This window comes from Thalia democratica, chromosome 7 (genome assembly GCF_965202585.1).
Source record: "Thalia democratica chromosome 7, ktThaDemo2.hap1.1, whole genome shotgun sequence".
Taxonomy (NCBI): domain Eukaryota; kingdom Metazoa; phylum Chordata; class Thaliacea; order Salpida; family Salpidae; genus Thalia; species Thalia democratica.
The window spans coordinates 36,663,878-36,691,243 of record NC_139171.1 but is presented as its reverse complement, the minus strand read 5'-3'; the positions used below and the strand labels follow the sequence as shown (position 1 = coordinate 36,691,243).

The 27,366-nt window shown below is 25.8% G+C and overlaps 3 protein-coding genes across 4 annotated transcripts; all 3 read left to right on the top strand.

Annotated features, from left to right (window-relative positions):
• Positions 1-288: 288 nt before the first annotated feature.
• On the top strand, positions 289-3,430 carry LOC145840832 (coiled-coil domain-containing protein 169-like). The gene is made up of 2 exons (XM_082948171.1): positions 289-516; positions 2,862-3,430. The coding sequence occupies exons 1-2, from the start codon at positions 289-291 to the stop codon at positions 3,177-3,179; spliced, it is 546 nt and encodes a 181-aa protein (XP_082804297.1). The 3' UTR covers positions 3,180-3,430.
• Positions 3,431-4,155: 725 nt separating this feature from the next.
• On the top strand, positions 4,156-8,868 carry LOC145840774 (centrosomal protein of 19 kDa-like). 2 transcript variants are annotated; one of them, XM_082948103.1, is made up of 5 exons: positions 4,156-4,391; positions 5,718-5,834; positions 6,336-6,424; positions 7,328-7,414; positions 8,489-8,868. In XM_082948103.1, exons 1-5 carry the CDS (start codon positions 4,265-4,267, stop codon positions 8,552-8,554), a joined length of 486 nt encoding a protein of 161 aa, XP_082804229.1. In that variant the 5' UTR covers positions 4,156-4,264; the 3' UTR covers positions 8,555-8,868. The 2 variants fall into 2 exon arrangements, with proteins under 2 accessions (XP_082804229.1, XP_082804230.1); XM_082948104.1 differs by having other exon boundaries at positions 4,266-4,391; positions 5,710-5,834.
• Positions 8,869-19,960: 11,092 nt separating this feature from the next.
• On the top strand, positions 19,961-27,273 carry LOC145840988 (DNA-directed RNA polymerases I, II, and III subunit RPABC1-like). Its single transcript, XM_082948347.1, has 4 exons — positions 19,961-20,101; positions 24,969-25,128; positions 25,342-25,523; positions 27,022-27,273. The coding sequence occupies exons 1-4, from the start codon at positions 20,039-20,041 to the stop codon at positions 27,226-27,228; spliced, it is 612 nt and encodes a 203-aa protein (XP_082804473.1). The 5' UTR covers positions 19,961-20,038; the 3' UTR covers positions 27,229-27,273.
• The last annotated feature ends 93 nt before the right edge of the window (positions 27,274-27,366 follow it).

Genomic DNA, 27,366 nt, shown 5'->3' with positions numbered 1-27,366 from the left:
GTTTGTCTCAAAAAGACAGTTTTGTAAATACTAATAGTTCTATAATTTTTTTATTATTATTAGTGACTAGATTAATCAAAAGTGGCATTTAAATTTAATCCACAATACCTGGTTATAGGAATAAAAAAAGACTCTAAGTGTACAAACAGCTAGTTAACTAAAAAAAGTTTTATTTTGTTTTTTTTTGTGTTTTATAGAACACAAAAACTTCAAGTTAAGCTTCAGATCTTTCCCAGTTGGCAAAGTTTTGACACTTCTAATTTTTTTCACACAGTCCTTTATAACAAAATGGAAGTTGCAAAGTCTTTACAAACCGACGAACTGACAATCGAGGAGATCCTGCAGCAGATCGAGCAGGAAGAGACGTTGAACGAGATGATGCAGCAGTCGACTGACGAGCTGAAGCTGACCGTGAAGCAGATGGAGGAGAAGCTGGAGTCGGTGGAGGAGGAGGGCAATGAGTGGAAGACGAGGTGCGAGAACCAAGTTGAGATCAACAGCAGGCTCAACTGGCAGGTTAATGGACTTTTATTGAAGTTTTTACTAATCATGTACGGTTGTGAAACCTAATTGGTTTATGTAGGTTGCTACAAAAAAAAAATTTATCAGAAGTAATATCAAGGGTAAAATTTATTGCGTTTGCCAACAAATAAGTAGAGGTAGCTATTTAAGTTATTGTGCCCAACTACATGTAACCTAGTAATGTGTTTTTTTTTATATGTTGTTAATTATTTTTTATTAACTTGTGATTTGATTTGTATAAGTATTAAAAAACTGGGTGATTCATATTTTTTAAAATAAATATTACTCAACAACAGTTCAATTATTGTTTGTTAGTATACCTAAGTATGTGATAAAAACTAATTTAAAAACTTTTGTTTCACAATGATGCTAATAATAAATATGAACTGTTATATATAGTTATATAGGTATACTGTTTAAGTTTAGTTTTATAGACATCAGTACTTTAGAAATAATAAGTTAAATTTATAACTAGTATATACATTTTTCTATTCTATGAAAAAGATTTTTTTTGAAAATAGCCTGTTTTGAAAAAAAAAATTGGCAAAAGCTATTGAAGAAAGACATTTTTAAAACTTTTAAAGTTTAAGGTATACATAATTTCTTGTTTTGTAGGCTAATTACCTCATTTTTTAGTTGTATAGTTCACTTAACTAGCCACAATCTGAAATAGTTTTTTCTGTTAAGGTATTAAAAAACTACAAGTTAGAGCTTGAGTAAGATTGCTGAAAAATAATTTTTGTAAATGTTATTATAAAAACTTGATCTTTTCAATTTTTTCTTTTCAAGTTTTTAACTTCCTTCTTAAAATATTAAATAATGTTGTGATACTTAAGAAATTTTTATAGACAATAAGTAATACATCAATCCAAGTTAAATCTTAAAATATTTACAAAAAAAAATTAAAATAATTATTTTTACGATACAAAATATATGATTAAACTTTTCTAAATATCTTGTATTAAGTCAATGAGTCAGTTTAGTATTTTGTATACCGAATTGTAAAAAACTAAGCATTTAATTTATTTATGTTTTTGTTTTTATATATTTTCAGTTAAGAAATAACGTTCATAAACAACTTATATGGTATTTATCATATATTAAACATTTTTAAATTTTATTTACTACACCGCAGTTAATTTTTTCTAAATTTTTAAGCTGAAAAATGTTAAGTACAAGGATTTTAGTTTTTTTGTCAATAATTTGCAACACTAAAAAGTGTTAGTTAACCACTTCTTGTTATAATTATTTATAATAATTTAAGTTGTCTTGATGTTTCTTGTTTTTAATTATGAATTTAAAAATATCAACGAATCTCGACTAGTAAATAAAAAAAACGATAATATTTAACTAATTTTGTTTCACAATATACAATAAATAATGTTTAGACAACTCTGTAGTTGTAGTTGAGTATGAATTTTGTCTGAAATTTTCTCTTGTTTCCACAATCTTGGCTTCGTTTAACTTTAAACTTTATTTTTAAGTGATTAAAGTGAGACTTTTTTAAGGTTAGTTAAGTTCTCAATAAGTTGAAGAAAATAACAAAAATTCAAAATGAATATATAAAAGTATATAGTGAAGTATGAAAGTATGTAGTGATGTATGAAACTTAATTTTTGCACAGTTGTATAAAAGTGTAAACTTAACTTACCAAAAGCATAAAAGTACTGTTTTAAGAAGGTAACAATCAAACACGCTATAAATAGTCTTCAGTGCAGTGTTTTCCAAAGGGAGCAATATCGACCCTTTTTAAGCAATTTGAGTAAGTCAGGGGCAAAGGAGTTGAAGTTTTTAACATTTTAGCTTACTATTTAGTAATTTTATTCTTCTGTTTAGTATTTTACTCTTTACTAGTAGTAAGCTTGAAAAAAAATTGTTTTGGTAGTGAAACTAACTTACACCAGACATTATAACAAAGGGTTTGTAATAAAGAGTAAAAAAAAGTTTGTAATTAACACTACAACTGCGGCCACCAAGATTTTATTTTCAAAATTCGGCCTGCACCCTAAATTTCTGAGGGCGATCGCAAAAATGAGTTTGAATAACCCTGCTTTAGTGGTTGTGTCTCCTTAATTTTTGAGTTTGTATATTTTGTAACTGAAATCTATGCTAAATATAAGTATATTTTTTTCTTTTGGAACAATAAAAGTTATCAATGATTTTTATTCTTTTCTAAATTTTAATCTTGTTACAGGACCAGTGCTCGAACATTGGTAATAATAGTAAGGTTTCATAAAGTCTTTCAAAACATTAAATTAACTTTAAAAATATTTTTTGTTAGCAGTCTCTTCTTTAAGTTTTTTGTCGTTCAAAAAATATTCAACACCAAATTTTTTTAGATAAATGACTTGAAAAGAAAACTCAAGCTCGAAGAGAAGCCTTCAAACATTCAAAACGTCAAAGATGCGTCGGGATCTAACCTGAAGTCCTTAGTGCTGAAACTGGAGAAGGAAAAGAACATCAGCGTCAGCCACCTCAGAAACCTGGACTGGCGGCTGGACCAGGAGTCGAAGGCGCTGCACAGGGCCATGGACCGGAGGAAGAAGATGCAGACGGAGATAGAGGAGGCGCAGTACAACCTGAGCAGCTACCAGAGGCTGCGCAAGAGCAGCGAAGTGAAGAAGTTCCTGTTGAACTCGATCAACAAGCGTCGATAGTTACTGACTATATACAAGAATTTTCCTCTCAAGTACTTTGAACACAGCCTAAAAGTGCGTACTTGACAGGCATACCTTCAAAGCTCGTACCATACTACAATTCCGTACAAGATGGAGTTGAGCATTATTTAACTTATTCACTATTATGTTTTTTTGTTGGTATTTTGTTCATCATTATTTTTTGGTTTGAGATTTTTTACAAGAAAATTGAATTGTAGCTTTCTATACTTCAAGATTTTATAGAAATAAAAGTTTACACCCTTTTAAACTTTTTGATGTTATTTAAGTAGTATTTGATACAAATGAAAAATTTAATTAATCAAAACTTCAAAAGTTTTCTAAGCTTTCTGTTGTGTAAAATTATTCTTAAAACATTTTTAAAAGTTTAATATAAAACCAAAATATACTAACTGCCTTTTTTGCAAACCACAATCAATATGAATTTAAATGTATATGTTTAAATTACACTTTAACCGTCCACTGTATTTGATTAATATTGTATGCTAAAACTGTAAGAATATCTATAAAAAGTTCCTTTTTGTTGTTTTGTTTTTTGATAAATGTTTCTAAATAATGTTGATTATGTTTTAACCATGAGATTCTAACACAACTAGACTTAAGCTAACTACGTCAGTTAGTAAAAAACATGTTTAAAAAAGTTAAGTTACTACATAAAATGCATAAATAATGTACTTATGAATTTTGTCAAATTAACTTTTATTTTATGGTACCCTGTAAAGTTTTTTTAAGTTTTTTGAATCATAAGGTAAATAGTTTTTAACAGAAGTTATTTTTTGTCATTTGTTTATTGTTTTAACAGATAGGTCAAATTTGATTGTTGATTAGTTTAACGCTTTATTTATAATTTACTTAATTTATAATTTCTCATTTTTAAAAACACTGACGTTTTCAAAATAAAAATAATTCTGGTCTAGTCATGCGTTTGTTATTAATAAAGCATTAAATCGGGCTGTTTTTCAAGAGACTAAATTCTTTGGACAAACACTTTTTAAAAGTACAACAATCGCAGTAGTGCAACAAACACATTTTACTTGTTCTGTTTTCATAGATGTTTGAACAAAACAATGTATAGAGTGTTGAAAATAGGCGTGAAGGTCGACCCACCGACGTTGATAGTGACTTACACCGACAAGTCAACTTACAAGTACCGGTACAGATGCATGCCTGTCAGAAACTTCAGGAAAAACTCAAGTATGTTAGAGTTGTTCGTTTAACGTGTAGATGTCGTATGTTCTGTGATATTATTTACAGGTTAACAGACGAAAATGATTTATACAATTACACCCGGGTTGCCACACATGCAGGCTACTCTAGTTTGAAGGTTCGGAAAGTTCTGGCTGACTCTAGCTAGCTTTGATTTTTTTTAAACTCAGACTAGTTTTTATGACTTTAAATCTGTTTTTTTTTTTCCTAAAAATAATGTTTTTATTAAGTCCTTTTGTAATTAGTTTTCTTTTTCAGATATGTAAGGTTGATTAAAAGTTTTTTTTTTTGTTTAAAATTTTAGTTCATATTAAGTTTTTTTTTCAATTTTCGTAAAAATTCAGGTTAGCTTAAATTAATTCATTTTATTTTTTGCTCAATCAGACTGGATTTTTTGCCTCAAAGAATGGCAAAACTGTTACAATGTTGATTTAAATTTATAGTAATTTGAAAAAGTAAAGTGTAATCTATCTGATGTAATTTTAACTAAATTAAACAAAGTTTTTCACTTGTTTAAAATTGTATTTACTTCTAAGGGTTCAAACTTGAGTATACAAGTTTACATTAAAAATTGACAATGGATTTATTTGTTAAACCTGTTACAGAGTTGCCAAAAAACCTGGAATTTGACAACTTAGGCTATAAAAAACCTGGAGTTTGAGAAGTTGTGAAAAATGTACCTGGAATTTTGAACAAAAATCACTAAAACACCTGGAATTTTGAAGATTTTTTTTTCAACTTGGAAAAACTTAAAATTTTAAACAATTTTCACATACCAAGAAGTAAAATTTTAGTTTGACATCAAAAATGTACCATATAGACAAAAAATATTTGTAATCATCAAAAGAATTATTCAGTAAAAGCACATTTAAAGTAGCTTTACAGTATCTTTTCTCTTTGTTATACTACTTAAAACAGTTTTTAACATTAAACTTAGCTTTAAACTAAAAATAGACCCAAAAACGTGTACTTTTAAAAGCCAGGAATATATTCAGAAAACCTTGAAAAAATTTCTCAAAGAAATTTGACAAGCCTGCTGTTAGTAACAACCTTCGACTTTAAAGTTAAGTTTAGATAATCTGTGTCTATATGCTTAAATTATTGAATAGATAAAAACTTACACTTTTATAAAAAAATTTATAAACAACTAAAAAAGAATCACATTTTTCTTTTAATTTAAAATTTTGTAATGATAGCAACAGCAATAATAGTAATTAATATTATAACTTTCATTATAAATATTCATTATGAGACTCATTAATTCAAATTTAAAACTGTTTACGATTATATACTATTATCTGTTTAGTTTTTTAGATGTGAAAGAAGCTGTAGAGGAAATAAAGAAAAATCAGCGACACAGAAATTTACTGGCAAATGTTTCAGTTGTTAGACTCGAAAAAAACCTGCTTATCATACAAAACTACATGAACGGTGTGCGGCTTTCTTGCTTATAAAAGTATACAGCGTAGTTTAAGTTTATTTTCAAATTTTGATCGAAATTATTTAAGTATTTTGCATACTTAAATCAGTTGTATTTTTATAGGCAGTTTTAGTCGATGCTTTAACTATTTTAATGTTTGTTTGGTTTACATGGTTGCCACAAAGTCAGGAAAAACGATAAAAATTACAAAATTTAGGAAAAGTCAGAAAATTTAATATAAACATATCTTAATAAGAAAAGTTTATCATTACTAAAAACTGCATTTTGCTAAAGTTTTTTTTTATTTATCTTTTGCAATCAATCTTTTTTAAGGGCTTTTTGAAGTTTTGGAACATATAAGTATCTTTCATGTCTTTGGTTATGTATTTTTGAATTGGTTTTAAAAAGAACTTGAGTCAGGAAAAATCAGGAAATTTATTTCAGCTTAATTTGTGGCAACCCTGATTTAGTAGTAGTATTTGCTTCATTATTTAAACTTTTTACAACTTTAGGTCTATCATTAGAGGAATCAATAGACAAAGCAAACTATGAAATGACTATTGACCCCAACAATGACCTTAACAAAGTCGATCCGTCCGAAGTAATTTAATTTTTTATATCTAATTTCTGTTTCAAACATGTTAAAATTTTTCAGAAGGATATATAAAAGCAATGAATTTTTAGTTACATAATGAATTAAAAATTATAGTATTCTTTTTTATTAAAATTAAGTTTTTTAATGTAAGAATTTATTTAAATTTTAAATAAACTGTTGTTTTTCACCCTTATATATTTTAGAAAATTTTTAGGCTATTTTCTTTTTTAAAGCGATATTCACTTTATTCATTTATTTAACAAAGCAATCTATTTAAATTAATTTCTAAAAATATTTTATCAATTATTTTTTCCAAAAATGCTCTTACTTTAAAATGATTATTTTTGTTTCTCAAGTTAGTATATATTTAAGTTTCAACTAAACAAAAAAATTTATAGTATACTTTTTAATGAATCTTTTCTCAAGTTGTAACAAATTTATTTAACACGAATAATTGTTGATTAATAATTTCTTAGTATAGGCAAGTAACAAAAAAAATTGAGCAATATTTTTTTCTGAGAATTATAAACCTTACAATCTACAAAACTTGCAAAACATAAAAAGCACAATTTAGTTTTAATCTCAGTCGAATTTTATTATAAAATTGTTGATGATTGAACCAGCTTTAGTTTTCTACAACTATTTTCAAACAATGCAAAAACTATTTGTTTACTGTTACAAAGTTTGGCATACTCGTTGTAATTAACTTAATGAAATTGATTTAAAAATTTCAAGGCAGTATTACTTAAAATCAAACATTCAAAGGACACCTAACTAATTTAAGTTGGTGGTTTTACTGTTTGTACGTTAATGTGAGTCGAACTTATACTATTTTTAATAAAAATTTAAGTTTAATTAACAATTAAAATTATGTTGTCAAAATATTTTGAAAAAAATATCTTTTATAAGGTTGTCAAAGCGAAAAGGATTATGGACGAAAAGTTCGAAAAAGTTCAAATAAAACCTGAAGACGAAAGTTTTCAGTATGATGTAGAGGTAAGTTACTCATACTTGTTGAAATATTTTTAGTTTTTTTCTTGATATAAATTCGAAAGCTATAATTTTTTTTTAACTTTTATCATTAATAAAAAATAAAATTTGAAGCGGTAGTTTAGTTGTTGATTACTTACAGGGTTGCCAAAAAAAACAGGTATTCTGGAAAAGCCTAGAACTTGGCAACCTAGGCATAAAAATAGAAAGCCTAAAACTTTCAACAAAAATCACTAAAAAAACCTTTTAAAAAAGTTAAGTTTAAAAAAACTTTTACATGTAAAATGATAAAATTTTGATAAGGTACAATGATCTATCACATACAATATTTTTTTATAATTTAGAATTTTATTTTTTAGAAAACACATTTAAAGCAGAGTTACAGTGTATTTTCAATATTTTATACTATTTAAGAAATTTTATTATCTTATAGTTTACTTTATACTAAAAATGGTCTAAAAAATTTCTATTTTTAAAAACGTTGAAGAAATTAAAAAAACCTTGAAGAAATTTTCAAAAAAACCTTTGGAAACCCTGGTACTTATTAGTACGTGACTATTTGTTTTTTTTTTTGTGATTATAAAATTTTACATTCCAACACAAAAAACTTTGAAAACAACAAAAAAATCTGAAAAGAAAACACTTGAAGCTGTTTTCCTTCTTAATCTTTAAAGTCGTTTTATCAATTTTAACAATACTTCAGCTAAATAAACAAGTTTAAGTTTCTTGTTTACTTTGAAAAACTATGTGTTACTTTTCAAGTAGCTGATCTCAAAAGATTTACTAACCTCAAAAGTAAAATGTTTCGAATGTTTATTTTGTAGTTGTACATTTTATAGAAAAAAGTAATTCTATATAACTTTTATTAATTTTCAAATGTTGCTAGTATTTTCAAGTTGGTAAAGTTAATTTAGTTATTCTATATTAGTTATTAAAAAATTGGTTTAAAAACTATTGAAAATAACTGTGTTAATTCTTAAAAAAAAAACCGAGCAAAATATTTTTCATTTAATAAAAACTATTTTCTATTCTTTTTAAAATATGTTCTTAATCAAACACATTCTTTATTAAATATTTCAGGTGGATTTCGGAGGTTCCGCTTGGAGGAATTCAGTTTGGGACTCGAGCGATGATGACGACTTCTGATTGGCTTTCAATTTCAAAATACTCGATTGTTATTGGTCGCGAAATTTTTACTGTAATGATGCGACATGACTTTTTATTAATTGCGGAAAATCACCGATTTGCACCAACTGATATTGTTTTAAAACGTTGCTTAGCACTTGTACAATCTTTTTTACTGCCCAAAATCTAAATAGTTTTGATAACTGTGTTTTTTTCTTCTAAACTTTATTAAATGTAGCTTTCTGTTTTTTTATCGTTTTAGTTTTATATTAATATCTTAAAGTTTCTTTTTTTTTCATATTAATTATGCTAGTAAGTAAAAAAAATGTTTTTTAAATCCCTTAAGAGAAAAACTGTGTTTTATTTAATTTTCAAAACTCTTTTTAAATAAATGCTCTTTTATAAACTTAAAATAATATAATTAAAACGAATTAAAAAAAAAATTAGTTGAGAAATATTTTAAAGTACGGAAATATGTAAAATAAATGAACTTAGTAAACTACCATAAGTTTCAGTAATACAAGTTCTGAGGACAATGGAACTGATATTTTAATATTAATCAAATTTTGCTTATATTTAAGTATTATTTGTTTTATAACATCTGACTATACTTGTTTCAGAATAAAAATATAACTTTTATCTTTTTCAATAGTTTAGGTAATCACAAAATGTATGTATTCTAGTCTCATATGTAAGTGGTCAACAACTTTTCGTTTTCTTGGTATGGATAAATGTTTGTATGGATTCAGCACAGTTTATTAAGTTATAAACTGCATGAGCAAGTAAAAATACTTTTAAAACATATGTTCCAGGTCTCAGTCTACCGAAGGATTGATGGTCGAAATATTAAGATTAAACTCTTATGAACTACATTGAAAACTTAAGGGTTCCGTTTGCAAATGTGAAACAAGAGGTTTTTGTGAGTTTTTATACGAGAGGTTGTGAAAATTTTTTTAATAATGACGCTGCGCGGTTTTTTTAATTGTTAATAGTGTTTTTTTAAAACATGCGTGATATTTGAGTGATTCTATTTAGGGTAAATTGCTTGCACTTGAAATTTCTAAACATTGTAGTTTTTTTTTTTTGTCTAAGTCTAAAGACTACTTAAAGTTGAAACTATATAAGTTAAACGATTTTTCTAATCTAAAAGTTATATAACAAGCTTTCCTAAATTTGTAAATTAGACCTAACTTTAAACTTTTTATAAGGAAATTATATTAGGTCTAGGATTTTTTTCAATATATGAATAATTAACAAGTTTGAAAAAGAAAACTTTTTAGCGTTAAAACTTTAAATCAAAAACTAAAGATGTTTTAACTATAATTGTAGTGCACGACAGTTCAAGTTGTTTAAAAATTGTTAAAAGGACACAACTCTAAAAATAATGCATATATATTTCTTAAATTGTTAAATGTTTTTTGTGGTATGACTAAAATAAATTTAAAATATAGTTATTTTTAATACTCAAAAAAAAATCAATTATTGAAAGTTTTGCAAATATGAAAAAAGCCTTGTAGATATTAATAAGACCTACATACCTATTTTTTAATGTATTTTACTTTTAGAGATACGGTCTCTTAATTTTTTGATCAAGAATTTGAATTGTCATGTAACCCTAATTATTGTACAAATTAGCTTAATTAAAGAACTGACTCAGAAAAGCTTTCTTCATAAGCACTTATGTTTCACCGAAGTTTAATGAGAAAAAAAACTTCTCAGTAATTTAAGAGTAAACTTTAAGTAAACAAACTTAATTTAATGATAAAAACTAAGGGTGAAATAATCAAATTATTTTTTTTTTCCTCAAAACACTACAGATTAATATGTTGAAAAAAGAAGAACTTAAACTAAGTACGTTTTGAAAAAAATTCAACTTGACACAATACAATTTTGTTCTATACCTTTATAAAAAACTACAATAAGTCATTACGATACTACTAATAAAGCTAAAAATAGTCCGTTGAGCAGATTGCGAAAAAGACTAAATACCATTCACGTTAGATTTTCTTAAACACACGAGTCATTTGTTTAACGTTTAATTAAATTGTTGAAGCTTTTTATTGCTTATCTAAGTTTTCTTAGACTTAAGTATTAGTTTACTTATGGTATATAACTGTCACAGATTTAATTTACAAACCAACAAACACAGCTAGTTTTTAAAATTTATGATAAAATCTCAATAATAAAACATTTAAGAGAAAACTTAAGTTAATTTAAAAAACACAGTAGTTTTATTTAAAATGTAACTATATATATATACATATATATAGTTAAGTTAGTACAGTTTAAAACTTAAGTGTTTTTGCATATTTTTTTACAAGCTATTTATAGTATTAATAACAAAAGTATGTGTTTAGACATAAATAAGAACAAATAAACGATAATACAATCCTATTATATCAAATTTATGTGATTTTTAACATTTAAAGTAGCTTACTTTTATAAAAAATGATATTACATCAAACTAATGGTAAATTTTTAAGAAAAAATTCAAGGATTTATTTTGTTTTTCCTTACTGGTAAGGTAAGCTGTCCACCAAAGCCAGGTAAAGGATGATTTTGCAATTTTTCGAGGTCTTCAGATCGTCCCTTGCCGATTGTTAAATAATAAACATTGTTATTCCTCCGCCAGTGACTTAGTCAAGCTATTCATGCATCGCATCCGCGCTATATTTAGCGTTACAAATTTCGTTCCAATCGTAATGCATTCGTCTACTAATTTCTTTTTTACTCTTAAATTGTTTTCAATATTCCAAACACACCGCCCTGAACTGTAAAGGCGAGTATACCTGCTCCAATCTGAAAAACTACCTTCGTTCAAGGTACCAACGCCGTGCTTTTCTGTAAACAGTTATTAATTTTAGTTCAACATACTTTAATAGATAGCTTGATTAGGTTGTTCAAAAATAGTTTAACAAACTAATTTATATACAAAAAAGTTTTTATTTAAAATTAGTATTTAATTTATTTGTAAATGTTTGTAAATAGATTTATATATATTTAAAATGAGTACTTGTATTGAGATAATAAAACATAAACAAATTTTTCCATTGTTAACTTAGTCCGTTTAAAAGGGCTTTTATATATCCTTAATGCAAAAACAAATGCTTCAAGTTCTCAAGTATAATAACACTTAAAGTATGCAGTAAAAGAAGCTATTGCCGTTGTGTATGTTTTTAATTGAAAAGACTATCTAAACGAAAGAAGCTAATTCATCTTTTTTGTTGACAAACTAAAACTATCACATATTGTTTTTGTTTTTACAACATTAGAAAAACCGTAGTTTTACAACTTTTTTGTCATCAAATTGTATAACAGTTGTTCATCTCTGCTATCAGATTGTTTTCAAAAGCATAATTTGTTTTTGACATAAACTTAATTTTCATCTAAATTGTGTTTAACCAAGTTATTTATTTACATATCATTGAATATCATTTTCTATTAAAAGGACAGATTCGATTTAGTTTTCTCATTTATAAATTATTTCGGTGTTCATGTTAGCTTCACTTTGTATGGCAAAACTTTCGCATTATGAATAAATTAGGACTTAGGTATACAATATATAAATATATGTGTCTCATTTTTTAGAAACTTAAAGAACTAGACTGTTTTTAAAGATTTTGCATTCTGTTTTACTGTTATTTTCAAATAATTTAAAGTTTAAACATTTTTTTGAACCTGAGAAATTTTACACAGTTATGTAGTACACATTTATGTAATTTTCTAAAGTGTATCGTTAAAAGCAACTAAACAAAATACTCTAATATTGAACAAAAAATAAGTGCAACCCCACTGAAAAAAGTCTAGACACGCCCCTGGGCTATACCACCGAAAAATAATTAAAGCACAACAATGATAAGCATAAATATGATGCTAACAGCAAAGAGTTTAATAAAATAAAACAAATTTTATTTAATACTTTGTTTATACAATTAACCTAACAGCCACTTATAATAATAATGGTAGTCTATTACTAAATTATAATTATGCTTTTATTTCAATATGTATATGCAATAATGAATTTGGTTCAGTGATAGATATACAACAATTTTTAGTAAAATTAAAAACTTAAACTTAGTTTTAAGTTACTTAAAAGACTGTATTTATTATAATTCCTTGGTTAAATTACTAAGCTATGGGCCATACTTATGCACTTATGCCTTCGTAAAATTAAAAATTTATAATCTTATAATTCTAAAATTGCTTTGTAATTGAAATAACGAAAAGTATAGTAATTTTCCGAATCATTAAAACTATCATTTCGAATAGAGTTTGCATTCACAGTTTTTCAGATTTTATGTACATTTCAAAGTTCTAAAGTTGTGGGTTGTAACTTGTTTAAAAAACATAACTTTTAAACTATAAGAGATAAAGTTTTATAAAAATTTAATATTATAAATGCTAATGTTTAAGAAACTGATATTTAAGATAATTAAAATCAAAACCTTTTAGTACGTCGAGTTCTATTTTGTATTCGTCATCTTGAAAAGCATCTAATATAAAAATATAAGAGAGGAGAAACATAAAAATAAGAGCGACCTTCTTCTTGAGATTTCTGCAGTTTAAAATGAAACTGAAGCTTTAACGTTGCACTTTTAGCTTCTAAAGTCAAATGTGTTGTTCAACTTTAATCTGTTGTTTCTTAAACAGAAAAACCCACTCAATTTAATAACCCACTCATTTAAGTAATGAGAAAGTCGTGAGAAAAGCATGAAACAAACATTTTTTAGAAATACTTTGAAAGCTAAATTTTTGATTAGTGAAAATTATATTTTAATTAATTTTAGAATAACCTGAAAATACTTATACAAAAATTACTGTACAATTATGTATATCTTATTTACAAGTAATAGTAAGATTTGTATACCAAAGTATTATTTTTTTGATTTAAGAATTGTAATTTACAGAAACAAATCCAAAATCGATTTAAAAAAACAAACAGTAGCTAAAGTTTTCTTTTATATTGATCTAAAACTATAAATTACGATTATTTTAATAGAAAAAGTCTTGTTAAAAATTTCAAAACGAACAAGTAACAACTAAATTTTGTGACATTCACTCATTTTTCTTTATAACTTAACTTAGATCTGAGAAACTGTAAAATGCTCTTTAGACGTTAAGTTGTGAATATTGCATTTATAGATCCGGATCTCAATTAAAAAAAAATATCTGGATGTTTATTTGGAAAAACATTCGGAACCGGCCGGATCTTAAGTTGAAAAAAAATCATTAATGGTCAGATTCGAAGCTTGTGGATCCTGCAGATTACTAGCTGAAATATTAAATTAAAATAACTAAATTAAAAGAATACTGAATTAAACTTTAATGCAATGTTTGACAATATTTTATTGTATTTTACTTACTTCAAAATTACAAAAAAAAACTACGATAATCATATAAATAACTTTATAGACGTAATAATACTGTACAAAATAATTTCAAAATGATCAACCATCGATAAATAACAACAAGTAGTTTTAATATCTTAATGGCTTTTATGACAGAAGAAAAAGATTAATATGCTTTAACATCTTGAAATTTGTAAGTTAGCAGAGTATCTGATGAAAACAAGTTTATTTTTGCAGAGATTATTAGAAGTTGTGAGTGTAAAAATTTGTTTGTTACTTCTATTAACTCAGTTTATCTAATAGGACTAAAAACTTATAAACTGTTAATAACTTTACATTTAGTAGACATGCATTTTTAAGTCTTAAGTGTTTCAATAAATTTTCTTAAATGAATTCATTAGTAATCAAGAAGTTTTACCAACTTGTTTTAAGATTATTTTTGAGAATATCACTTTTTAGTTCAACCGTTAAAATAGAATAACTACTTTTTTATCCATATATTTGTTTAGCAAAAGAATTCATCTTTAAATATATAGTCGCATGTCAAATTTTACCTGCAGGCCATATGCTGTTCAACCTTTTTTTTTATAACAAACTTGTTTGAATAGAAAACTAATAAGGCAAATTTTTTAAAAACTTTTAGTTATTAAGTAGAGTTTAAGTTAGGAACGGGCAACGTACGGCCATTGGCTGTACCTAGCAGAAACCTTTGGCTAGATGTTTAGTTTTTTTTATTGGGAACAAACTTCTGCAAAGAAACAAAAATTGAGCTTTTTAAAAATAAATATGCGAATAGTTAGACAATTAAATTAAACTTAGTCTAAATAGATTTGAAGGAATTTTAAATTTAGTAAAGATTTAAGTTTCTACTACATTGTTTATTCATTAGTACGTAAAAAAACATATTTATTTGATTTTATTTGTTTACTTTATAAGTTATTTTATAATATTTGAAAATTATTTTATAACTTTTTTTTTATATAACTTATATCATATAAGTATATGTATATACCGTACTTACTGAAGATTAAAGCATTTAGCTTTTTAAAACGTATGTTCTGTTTTTTTAAATCTACTTTACTTAATAAATTGTATATATATATATACACGTTTGAAGTCTATATAAGGTAATAGGTATACTTAAAGTTTATTAGAACGGTTTAAATCTGTACTACTTAACTTTAGTGTTGAGGCCCTATACTTACCATTTACAGCTAGCTATTGTTGTGAATAGTGAGTTTTGAAATATTCAAAATATACAAATGATAGTAATGGGAATTAGAAACTGTACTGCAGTGCTTCTCGACCTTTTTCTAGTGGCAGAACCCTTTTTTAAAGTTCAACTTTTCTGGGGAACCCCTAATTTAATTTTACATAAAAAGTTTAACAGGGTTCGTGCGCGTCAGGCTAAGTCAGGCTAAATCAGGCTAAATCAGTTTTTTTGAAAAAAGTTGAAAAACGTCAGGCTAAATCAGTTTTTGTGTTTAAAAATTTGAGAATCTCAGTTTTTGTCAGTTCAAATGCATGAAATTTTTTTAATTAAGATCAAATTGAGATGTGAATTTATTTCTAAGTAAAGATTTAGTTATTAAAGACAAAATCAGTCAGTATTTGTAAAAATAAGTGCTTAAAACCTTTTGTTGAATCTCTAAAATAATTTTAAGAATCTTCATTATTTTGTTTTTAGTAGATTATATACGTCATAATTATAAAAATTCATAAAAAAGTACAGTTTAAACATTACAGTTTAGTTCAACAACTTGACTCTTTGTTTGAATTTGTTTACATGAGCTTTGTTTTTCAGAGCTTAGTTGGTTAAACTGTTTTAATTTCTAATATAAAGGCTTTATACCAAATACTTTATAGATTAATACTCTTAGCAGTTTGTTCATATATTTTATTTTCTGTTTATTCAAAATTATTAGAGATATTCACAAGACTAAAAAATTACTTATGTAATATCATGATTATTTTAATTAGTTATTTTAAAAATTAAGATGCTTTAATGATAATATAAAGTTTTTGAGAGATGTGTTTAATTACATTTTGTTTTTCTTTTACAGACTTATTCACATTTCTGTTTTAATAAAAGCTTCTGGTCCAGTCATGTAACTTATAATTGACGAATTCAAGTACTAATTGACACGAACCTTGTATATGGGTGATAAGTGGTGGATGTAACTAAGCCCCAAAATTTAATAAAGGTATGAATTCATTGAAGCAGAAATTATAATGACCAGTTAATAATATTCAAGTTGCTGGGTAAGGGATTGATAGATGATGAAAAATAATTCATTTAAATTTTTATTTTCTTTAAAAGTAGTTTTGTGAATACTTTTATTGCGTTAATTTGCTAATTAAGACCCCCCGATACCCAAAATGCCTTCTGAAGGTGATTTTTTCTACTTTAAAAAATGTCAGGCTAAGTAGGTCTCTGTCAGGCTAAATGAAAAGGAATTTTGCGCACGAACCCTGGTTTAATATAATATTTTTTGCAAAAAACAAAAGAACTTCAGTGAAATTAAAGTAGCATTTTTTAAGTAAAAAATAAGCTTTTATACATATTAAATTTTAAATCAAGCTAATAGACATCTTTTTAAACATTTTTACACCATTTGAAACAATATAATATACCAGAAATAAGTTTCTAATAAAAGTTTTTTATTTTGTTTTATTGTGTAAACATTTAGAATTTGTTTTGATTGCTCCTACATTATTTGCTTTAGTGATAATAGCAGTATTTTCATGACTTCACTAAAAATAGAAATTCAAAAATATGCGCAACCAGGACACCTATTAATTATGAATACCTATTAAAAATCCTACCACTAGATACACACTAAACAGATCAATGAATGCTATAATTATATATGTTTTCCATTTTTTTATGAAGTTTTATGATTTATGTTTTTTTTTTCTTTCAAATTTCGAAAGGCTTCGCGGAACCCCTGAAAGACGTCGCGGAACCCTAGGGTTCCGCGGAACCCCATTTCAGAAGCACTGCTGTACTGTATCTAAAACAGTGCTTCTGAACCTTTTTCTAGTGGTGGAACCCTTTTCCAAAGTTCAACTTTTCAGTGGAACCCCTAATTTTAATTTTACATAAAATGTTTAATTAGATAAATGTTCTTTTTTAATTTCGAAAGGCTTTGCAGAACCCCTGAGAGGCTTTGGAACCCCATTTCAAAAGGACTGATCTGAAATATTTAAAGTTAGGGCCTTGCTGTTAAATATTAATATTTTAAAGGTTGTATATACTAAAGTTAGTCAGCTTAGATATACCCAAACTAGCAAAAATTGCTCAAAAAAGATAGCCACCAAGTTTTGTTATTTTATCTGACCATTTTTTTAGCCTTGCAGCTAGCTCTTTACTACTACTCATAGAAATAACATTGTGGTTTTTGTTTTCAATCTGAAGTTAACATTTTTCATGGTTTGAATCTGTTTTAGACAAAAATAATTTAGAGATGTAACATTTTACTCTACACTATAAAGTTTTTATAAACATTCTAATTTTATTTGCAATTAAAGTTTTTTTTTGTAGTAGAAAAAAATCAGTCTTACTCTTCCCTCTAAAACTATAAAATTTTTAAGTTTAATAAAATAATATTGTTTTATATGTTATTAATTCATATATAATTTGTTAAAACCTATAAATACTTTTTTTCAATAAACAAAGCTAAAGGAAGAGTAGTGTTGTCTTACTTTTGTATGACAGGTTAAAGTTTTATTTATTAATCAATGAAAATAATTATAATGTTATGGACAGTATTTTCTTAAAAAAATCAAACATTAGGTATAAGTAGTTTGCTCCATAGGAGAATAACTTTTTTATCAAATTTTAAAAACTCAGGAAAGTTTATAGTCACTCAGGACATTTTTTGGTCACCTTTTTACAATTTAGTCATATTTTATTGAGTTTTAACTAAGCTACAAGTTGCTTTTTACAGACTTTTAAAGCTCAAAATAAATTTTGACATATAGCAGGTCAAAGTCACATACTACAATATGAGAGGTGCAAACTAAAACAGCAAATAACTAGAAATAACTAAAAATCTAGCTCCTCCTATGTTTTTCAACATAACTACCTCAAACTTTCAGGAAATGTTCCTTGCAATATTTAAAACATTATGTTGGAACAGAATTATAGAAAATTAAAGAAAAATTTAAGAAAATAAAAAAGAAAAACTTTTTTTTGTATTTTATTTTATTAAACTTTAATTTTTCAAAACTTTCACATGTAAAATTCAGGGTTGCCACTCGGTCAGGAAATCAGGAGAAGTCAGGAAAAATTTTAAAAAATGACAAAAGTCAGGAAAAAATGGGGGGTTTTAAAAAAAAGTCAGGAAAAGTCAGGAAATTTGATAAATTAAAAAAAAAAGTCAGATTTTGTCAGTTTAAATTTAAAAAATTCCTTGTTTTCCAAAGCCTTCAAATGGTAAAAATTAAATAAAAGATCTTTGAAGTCAGAAAAAAATTCCAAAATTTTCCTAGAAATTTACAAAAATATTTAATATTATTTCCAATGCCTTCATCTGGTACAAATTAGTAAAATATCCTTTATAAAACTGCAAAAACTTTCTATTAATTTATTGAACAAGTACCCTACTTGAACAAGCAGATTTTGTAAGTATTTTAGTATTGATGATCTGTAGCAAGGACACTTCTATAGTGAAACTGTAATATATACACAAAAGTTTATCTAGCATAATTTTAGAATCAAAGTGTTTTTTGTGTAAGTAAATAATTGAGTTCTTTATAACTAAGCAGTTAGTTTAGTATTTTATGTAACAAGTTAATGTGTATACTTCTTTATAATTTTTTCAAAGTTATTTAAATTTATAAAATAAGTTGTAAGAGAGGAGGTATATGCCAAGATTAAGTTTACTTAACACTTGTATTTTTTGTAGAGTAACTTAAGGTTTTAAAGTAAATTATAGTATATCTATTTGTTACAAAATTTATGCTAAATGATAAGAGGAAATATTTTATACAACAGATATATAGTTTACTTTTTTATGTCTTTTTTTACAGTTACTTAAGTTTATTCTTTTTTAATTGATTTTTAATTTAAGGATTTTATATTAAATAGTTTGGGTAGTATTTTATTAAACTAAGTGAACAATTTATATAAGTAAAAGATGTTTTAAGTTAATGCTTTTTATTATTAGATATTTTTAACTTCAAGGTTGTTTTACAACTTATATGCTAAGTCTGACTAAAGTTTACTTTTTAAGTTAGATAAATAGCTTATTACTGGTCGAGAGTAAGTTTATTTTTAGTATTAAGGTGTTAGATTAGAATTATTTGTACAAAAAACTATTAATTTATGTATTGGGTTTTCAAAATCAGACTAACCGTTGTTATTTTTTTCAGATCAGTATTTAATTTTTTAAAAATATTTTAGTTATGTCAAAGTTTACATATTCTAAAAAATTGTGTTCTTTATTGTTTAAGGTTTAACTGTAAAAATTTGTTATTGTTTTAATATTTTAGTTGTGAAAGTTCCTTGTATGTCGTTTGTTTCTCTAGATACATTTATGCTAGGAAATGCTAAAAAATTGTGTCTTTTTTGAGACAAGCTGTGTTTATAAGGTAATAATACAAGTATTTTGCTGATAGAGCTGTTTATAAAAAACATCAATCATACACAGATGGTTTAAGTAATGTACTGGAAGTTTGATGATAGACTTCAGTTTTTAACCTGTATTTAAAATTAGATTGAAAGATTTATATAGTTTCAAGTGTTAGATTATGTATTTTAGAATAAGTTTAACTTAAGAGTTTGATTTAGAAAAGTCAGGAAAATTTTGGTAAAAAGTCAGGAAATTTTTCTCAGCTTGATCAGTGGCAACCATGAAAATTTAAATTAGATATTTTTTTTTTTTTATCATTCAGAGTTTTAATTATTATAAAACACATTTAAACTATACTTTCAATATTTTTATTCTAATCAAGACATTTTTTACCTTAATTTAATTCTATACTGAAAATGGACAAAAAAATTGTAGTTTTGAAAACTTGAAAAACTTTTACAAGAACTTTTGACTACCCTTTTCTTATTATCTTTATTGTAAGTATTTTAGCTTATATAAGTATTATTTTTTGTTCACATGACAATTCAAATTCTGATAAAACTTTTTGATTAATCATAAAGATGGGTGACAATCAAGAACAAAAAGCATATGACTTGTGGAGAGTACAAAAGACAGCCTTAGAGGTAATTTACATAAATTAATTTTAAATTAATTTATTCTTTCAAGAATTTATTTTACAAACTAAGTTTTGGTCAAAGACCTCTTCAGTGGTTAAATAAATCTAAAAAGATATGTGACAGTCATGGAAAATAGCATTTAAACAATTAAATTAAAATAAAGACAAATTTTTACTCAAAATTTTCACTTAAAAAACTAAACAAATTAAATTTCATTTTCAAGTTCTTGAAAGAATAAATTCATTATTTCTCCTCCAGTAGTTGAGATCTCTCTATTTGTTTTCTTGAAACCAAATCATATAAGTTAATTTTAATTTAAACATTAAGTATATTCTAAATTCTGAGCAAAATTCTGAATAAAATATATCTATTAGAAATAATTTTAGGTAATTGTATTTTTATATTTATTTCTAAATATTTTAAATATATTGATAAAAAAGAAAGAAAAATGTGAACGCTCACAACTATGGCCAATGGATTGGTGTGGGGAAAAACCTTTGGGTCATCAAGCCTCACACCATATATTTTGAAAATAACTTTAATAAGTTTCAATAGAACTTAAATAAAATTTAATTTTAAGAACAATATAAATGAATTTTGTTTTTTTACTTATAATAAATAAAGAAAATAATTTTTATAGAAAAAAATGGTATACTTTTCATTTTAAGCCTATTTCTGCCAATATTAACTATGAAAACCATAGTCTACCATGGGCACCACACCGTCTCCTTCCAAAGATTTTGATTTTTATGATCATGTACGTTTATATTTTTCTTATTGCCCTCTCTACAAGAGCAACCCTGAAAAATGCAATAAAAAGGACAATAATAAAATGAAAAGGGAGAAGTTGTAAAATTGCTATAACTAACATATCTTTTTTATATATGTAAAAACAAGCATGAGTTTAAGCATTAACTGTAGAGCGTAACCTATTCTAATAAGATCTACAGATCTATGTGCTTACAAGTACAAATAAGTAAAAATATTTAAGGGCATAGGGGGGGTCCACCTTGATTTTTACAAGTTAATCTTAATTTATAGAGTTTTATCTGAGCTATAAGAAATTTTTAACCACTGGAAAAAATTCAAAGTTTTTTTTGAAATATTTACCATCAAAATCGGTGACCTCAATAGGTTCCTAATGAAAGGCGCAAACTAAAAACGCAAAAAAAGACTATTTCACTAAAAATCTATCTCCTCCTTCATTTTTTAAGCAATCTTACTCAAATTTTCACAGAAAGTGTATTATTAAATTTTAAAAAGATTGAATGCAGGAATTTTTGAAATTTTGAAAAATAAAATTTTTGTTTAAAAAAAACCACCTATTTTTTTGTTTTTTTTTTATCTAAAATTTTTATTTTTCAATATTTTTAAAGTTCCAACATTTAAAGTCTTTTAATCTATATAAGGAACATTTCCTGAAAGTTTGAGGTCTTTAGCTCAAAAAATAAAGGAGAAGATATATTTTTAGTGATTTTTTAAATTTCCGAGAAAAATGACCCCAAAAAATTTGCAGTCCATTCGTTTGTATTGGAAACTTTTTCTAAAAGTTACAATATCTCAATAGTTAAATAATATTTTTTAATTCTATAAAAACTGGCTTGTTGTTTGTACTTTTAAGCTTTCATATAAGATCCAATGTTATTTTTATTAAAAAAAAATGTCAGACCCCCTCTATGCCCTTAATATTTTTTTATAGTTTACAATATGTAAATTACTCAAGTACAATAACTAGTTCTCACACTAATAAATACCAGATACATGAAGAAAATAAATTAAATACATTTTGAATGTACAACTAAATGTTTTTAAAAAATAAATAAAAAAGGGAGAAAAAAACTTAACAACTATTTAGGTAAAGAACAGATAAATTAGTTAATAAATTTCACTTAAAAGCAAAAAAGAAAAAAAAAATGTTCTATAACTTTTATTACTTGAAAATTAAACTTAACTATTATTTAGCAAAATAAATAAAAGTAATAATCATACTTAATTACAAACCTCACATGAAAGATATTGATAAAATAAGTAGTGATAGAGAAGTACTTGTAAATAAAAACTTTAGTATAAATTAATATTATTTGAAGCAGTATTTTATATTATTTTAACCATTTAGTATTATAACTAAGAGCATAGGGGAGGAGGTCCAACATTTTTTTAGAAAAAAACAACATTGGCTCTTATATAAAAGCTTTAAGTACAAACTACAAGCCAGTCTTTATACAATTTAAAGATCTTATTTGACTTTTGAAATATTGTAATTCTTGTAAAAAGTTTCCAATGGGCGCAAAATTTTCAGGGTAATTCTTTTTGGAAATTTAAAAATCCTTGCAGAGATCTATCTTCTCTTTCACTTTTGAGCTAGAGATCTCAAATTTTCAGGAACCGTTCTTTTTATATATTTAAAATACTTTAAATGTTGCAATTTTAGAAATACTAAAAAATAAAAGTTTAAGATAAACAAAAAAAAAGTGTTTTTATTTTTCCAAAAAAAAAATTGCATTTAATCTATCTTAATTAAGTGATTGATTTTCGGTAAAAATTTGAAAATGATTTGTTAAAAATGAAGGGTAACATACATTTTTAATGAACTTTTTTTTTGTGTATTTAGTTGTTCCCTCTATTAGGAACCTATTAAGTACACCAACTTTGATTGCTTATTTCTCAAAACTTACTTTTAATGTTTTTAAGCAGTTAAATATGTCTGATAGCTCAGATAAAACTCTACTAAATAAGATCAACTTGTATAAATTAAGGTAGACCCCATATATCCTAAATCTAGCTTTTCAAATTGTTTTTAGTAAATTTGTATGAGCTTTTTAAAATAATTACATATTGATTTTATTTACCTGATAACTTTTGAGTTTGCAAAATTTTTTATTTCTTTTTTCTAAAGTTTTTGGTTAATAACATAAAGTTTTAAGTTCATTTAATTTAAATAAATTGACTATACAGTAAATCTGTTCTAATCAAAAATCATATTATGTATATTTTTTAGCAGTTAGCTAATGGCATAGGGGAGCTAACACTTTTTTATTACAAAAACTTATATTAGACTTTTATTGAAAAGTAAGAATTATAAGTCAGTTTTTATAGATGTTAAAAAAAACTAACTTTAGAGGTAAAGTTTTTTAAAGTTTCACAAAAAAAATTATGGACAGGAATTCTTTGGTCATTTTTACTCCCAACACTTTGACTAAATTATATTTTTCAAGGTTCATTTCTGTCAAATTAAAATTTGTTTTTAGCAATACTGCTTAAAATATGTGAATCATTAGTATAAATTTAAATATCATATTAATATAGTAGTTTTTCAAGTTGTGAATTTATTTCTTAATGAAAATTTAGTTTTTGTAGTCTTATTTCATTAAATTTAAGATTGGCAAAGTTTCATGTTAAATCAGAATAATTCAGTGGTCCCAAACTGAGAGGGCCTGCATTCAAAATATTGTTTCAATTAAATTATAATAATTTTATATTCAAAAAATTTTTTTTTATATAATATAGTTGTTTCTTTTTGAAGCTGCGGACAGGCCCCTGGTACAGATGCTTCAAAGTTTCTGAAATTATGAAAAATACTTGAGAATCTATTTTCAAGCACTAGTTTTAAGTGAAATTTGTTTTAAACTTGCACCTTCAATAAGGAATGTTTTTATATCTACAACTTTGATCTTTACTATCAAAGCAGTGTTTAACTTTCTAGTTTTGAAAAATTATAGATAAAGAAATAAATATTAAAAGAAACTTGTTTTTTTCCTATCTTTTTTCACACACGTACTCAAGTCAGTTTATATCAAAAATTAAATCAAGTTTGGGCCAAAAAGTGCTAAAGTTGGACTTTTTTCAAATAAGTTGATATTTTTTGAATATTTCAAGTTAATTCACACTATGAAAAACTTTTTTATTTGTTTGTAACCAATTATTGTTTTCTAGCTCAATGATATCCAACTTATGTTCTTTTATTCACTAACTGTTTCAAAAAAATTCAAAATTTACTTTGTTTTTGATAAGATTTACACTATTGTAACATTGTAAAAAAAAATTTCATGCTTTTGTTCTTTATAGTTATTTTTATCATACTGAATTAAATAAGAGAAATTTTTGTTAATATTTTAGAAATTTGAACCTATAAATATGTTTAACTAAAGTTAACCATGTTCTAGATCAGGGGTCTGCATATTCAAAACTTTGTTCAAACTCATTTAATATAATTTGGTTTTCAAAAAATATTAAACTGTTACTGTTTTAATCTGTTTTACAACATTTTTACTGTTATCTTAGATAGATAATCTAAATGAAACATTGGCATAAGTCTACAGAGCCTAAGCCTGGACTTTTGTATGTCGTGAGACAAGCTTAAGTTTACATGAGGTTGATCATACCCAGTTTGATCATCAGTAACAAGCTTTTGGTAGTCTGAGACCTGGTTTTTGTTCTTAATGGAACTCATTAGTCAGTTGCAAACGAGAAATCTGCAGTCTTCAACAGTCTACAATGAGCTTTTAATCGGATGATCGAATAAGTATGATCCACCTCATGTTAACTAAAATATAATCTGTTGCTTAATTGAAAAATAAGTTTTTGACCTGCTAATCCCTGTTCTAGACAATAATATTGAAAACAAGTTACTTATCGATTTTTTTTATTTTAAAAATAAAATGTTATATAAATTTAATTTTATTTAGAATTATTCAATGTGATCTTTTTCTAAAATCAAAATTAAGCGAGGTCTGTTAGATCACTAATACTAACTAAGTTGAAAATGTAAAGGAATAGTTAAACTAGAAACCAATGAGACTTTCTGTAAATTTTAAAGTAATCACTTATCTATACCAAAAATTAATTGATAAAACTTTATGCACATTGTTTTTAGATGCTGTATGACCGTGGCTATCAAGTGGCAAACCAACTTCTTGTTCAGACTTATGAGCAATTTATACAAGAGTATGGAGAAAGTGTGTCGCGAGAATGTCTTGACATGGAGGTTGTGCATTGTACAGATGATACCAAGAAAGTTCAATTACTTTTTGAAGGTGAGTATATGCATTTTTAAAACTTTTTAGTTTTTCGTTAATAAAATGAAACACACCATAAACAGTCATTTAGTATAGTGTTTATATGAATCACACCATGGTATTCAAGTTTTTGAAGTAAAAAACTTTTAAACTGTAAAATTGTAATAGTTTATTGAAAAAAAGTTTGTATGTATAACATTATAGAATTTAAACTGAAATTGTATTTTAAAGATGGACCTAAACTTACCAAGAAAACTCTACTAAACATTTATCTGGATATCCAAAATACGGCTGCATCAGCAATTGTTGTGGTTCCAGACGGTTATACTCCAATGGTGAAAAGAGCCGCAGTCGATTGCAATATTGAAATTTTCCTTGACAAAGAGCTTATGTTCAATGTTACAAAACACGAAGTGAGTGGATTATTTTTTGCTGTGCAGTTGACACAAAGAGCAGTATTTTGAATAAGTTTCGGTTTTTTATATAAAATGAAAAGAATGGTAAAAACTTTACTCAACACCTGATTCTAATACACTGGAGCAAGTTAAAAGTTTTGTTTAAGCTTTAGTAGCAGGGTTGCCAAACAACCTGGAATCCTTGAATTTGAGAAATTTCGAAAATAAAACTGACATTTTGAACTAAATTCACTTACATTACAACCTGGAATTTTGAACTAAAATTACTAAAAAACCTGGAATTTTAAACAGTTTTCACATGTTAAATAGTAAGATTCCGATTGGACACAAAATATCTATTGTAAAGATAAAAAAAATTGTGATAATCAGACTTGAAAAAAAATTAAATAAGCTTTAAGATATCTTTTCAATGCCTTTATAGTATTTAACACAGTTTTTTACGTTAAACTTAATTTTAAACCAAAAGTAGACCCAAAAACGATTAATTTTAAAAACCTGGATAAAATTTGCCAAAAACATTTGGCAACCCTGTAGTAGTCTAAACTAGTGGTTCTCATGGTGTACACCTACGCACAGAAATTTTATTGGAGTAAAAAATCTAGACAAGTATAATTTGTCTTTTTTTGTCAGGAAAGATTACTTATAACATAAGTTAACTTCTTTTAACATTTTTTTATATCATAATACCTAAAATATAAAACATAGTACTGTTATATAATAAAAAAAAAGTGCAAAGAACTTATATCTCCGTATTTACTGCGCACAACTTCTGAAAATGTTGAGTACCTTTGGTCTAAAAGTAACCCCTAAAGTATTCAATAAATTTTAAAAAGCGTTATTTAGTAAAAAACAAACTTTGGGTGTTAAGTTCTAATAAATAAGTAAGGTGGTATAACTAAATCACTATGAATTAGACCAGGGTTTCCCAAACTTTTTTGCGAATGGCCCCCTTTATAGAAAATTAAAAAGCAATGGCCCCCTTCAACAAGATTACTCATAAACTACGATGAAAAAACACCGAAAACCTTTTTTTTTGCACTTCATCTGCAACTCAAGAATATCTAGTGTAAGTTTCTAAACTAACATAAAATAAACATGAGACCTTTTTTTTTTTTTGCTTTTCATCTGCAACTCGAGAATGTCTAGTGTAAGATTCATGTTATGGCCTCATGGCCCTCGTGTGGCTCCTTTACTGCTCATGGCCCCCCCTCTTCCCCCTTTGCTGCTCTTGGCCCCCTGAGTATCTGTCATGGCCCCCTAGGGGGCCACTTGGCCCACTTTGGGAAACCCTGAATTAGACTAATGTATATTTGATTCTATTTTTCTAAATAAAAAATTGAAAACTTGCATCATACAAGTAAATTAAGAAACTTATACATTTGTTATCATTCAATAATTAACTTTATTTCTGTTTGTAATTATTCAATATTGAAAACAAACTTTAATGAATTTGTTTAAAACCAACAGTTTTAGTAACCAATATTTTTCATTTTAGATTCAACCAAAGTTTGAGCCTATGGATTTAGAAGAAAAAAAGAAATTGCTAAAACAGTATTCAATAAAAGACACACAATTGCCCAGGATGTTAAAATCTGACCCGGTCGCACGCTACTATGGACTTAAAAGGAGAGATGTTATCAGAATAGAAAAAGATAAACTCAGCTCAAATGAAAAATATTATACCTACCGAATGGTTTGGTGAACTTATCACTCTGAATTTGTTTTTTACAATATAGGAAATTTTTATTAGGAGTTTTCAAGTTTAAATGATTTTAGTGTTAGTTAATTTATTAAAAAAAGTTTTTTAACTAAAAAAAGTCCTTTAAAATAAATATTTAAT

What these genes read in the sequence shown, in the direction of transcription:
- LOC145840832 (XM_082948171.1), top strand. Translation starts at nt 289, where the DNA reads ATGGAAGTTGCAAAGTCTTTACAAACCGACGAACTGACAATCGAGGAG. An exon ending in ACAGCAGGCTCAACTGGCAG is followed by an intron (nt 517 to 2,861) that starts GTTAATGGACTT and finishes AAATTTTTTTAG; the next exon opens with ATAAATGACTTGAAAAGAAA.
- LOC145840774 (XM_082948103.1), top strand. Translation starts at nt 4,265, where the DNA reads ATGTATAGAGTGTTGAAAATAGGCGTGAAGGTCGACCCACCGACGTTG. An exon ending in CATACAAAACTACATGAACG is followed by an intron (nt 5,835 to 6,335) that starts GTGTGCGGCTTT and finishes TTACAACTTTAG; the next exon opens with GTCTATCATTAGAGGAATCA. An exon ending in ACAAAGTCGATCCGTCCGAA is followed by an intron (nt 6,425 to 7,327) that starts GTAATTTAATTT and finishes ATCTTTTATAAG; the next exon opens with GTTGTCAAAGCGAAAAGGAT.
- LOC145840988 (XM_082948347.1), top strand. Translation starts at nt 20,039, where the DNA reads ATGGGTGACAATCAAGAACAAAAAGCATATGACTTGTGGAGAGTACAA. An exon ending in TACAAAAGACAGCCTTAGAG is followed by an intron (nt 20,102 to 24,968) that starts GTAATTTACATA and finishes CATTGTTTTTAG; the next exon opens with ATGCTGTATGACCGTGGCTA. An exon ending in TCAATGTTACAAAACACGAA is followed by an intron (nt 25,524 to 27,021) that starts GTGAGTGGATTA and finishes TTTTCATTTTAG; the next exon opens with ATTCAACCAAAGTTTGAGCC.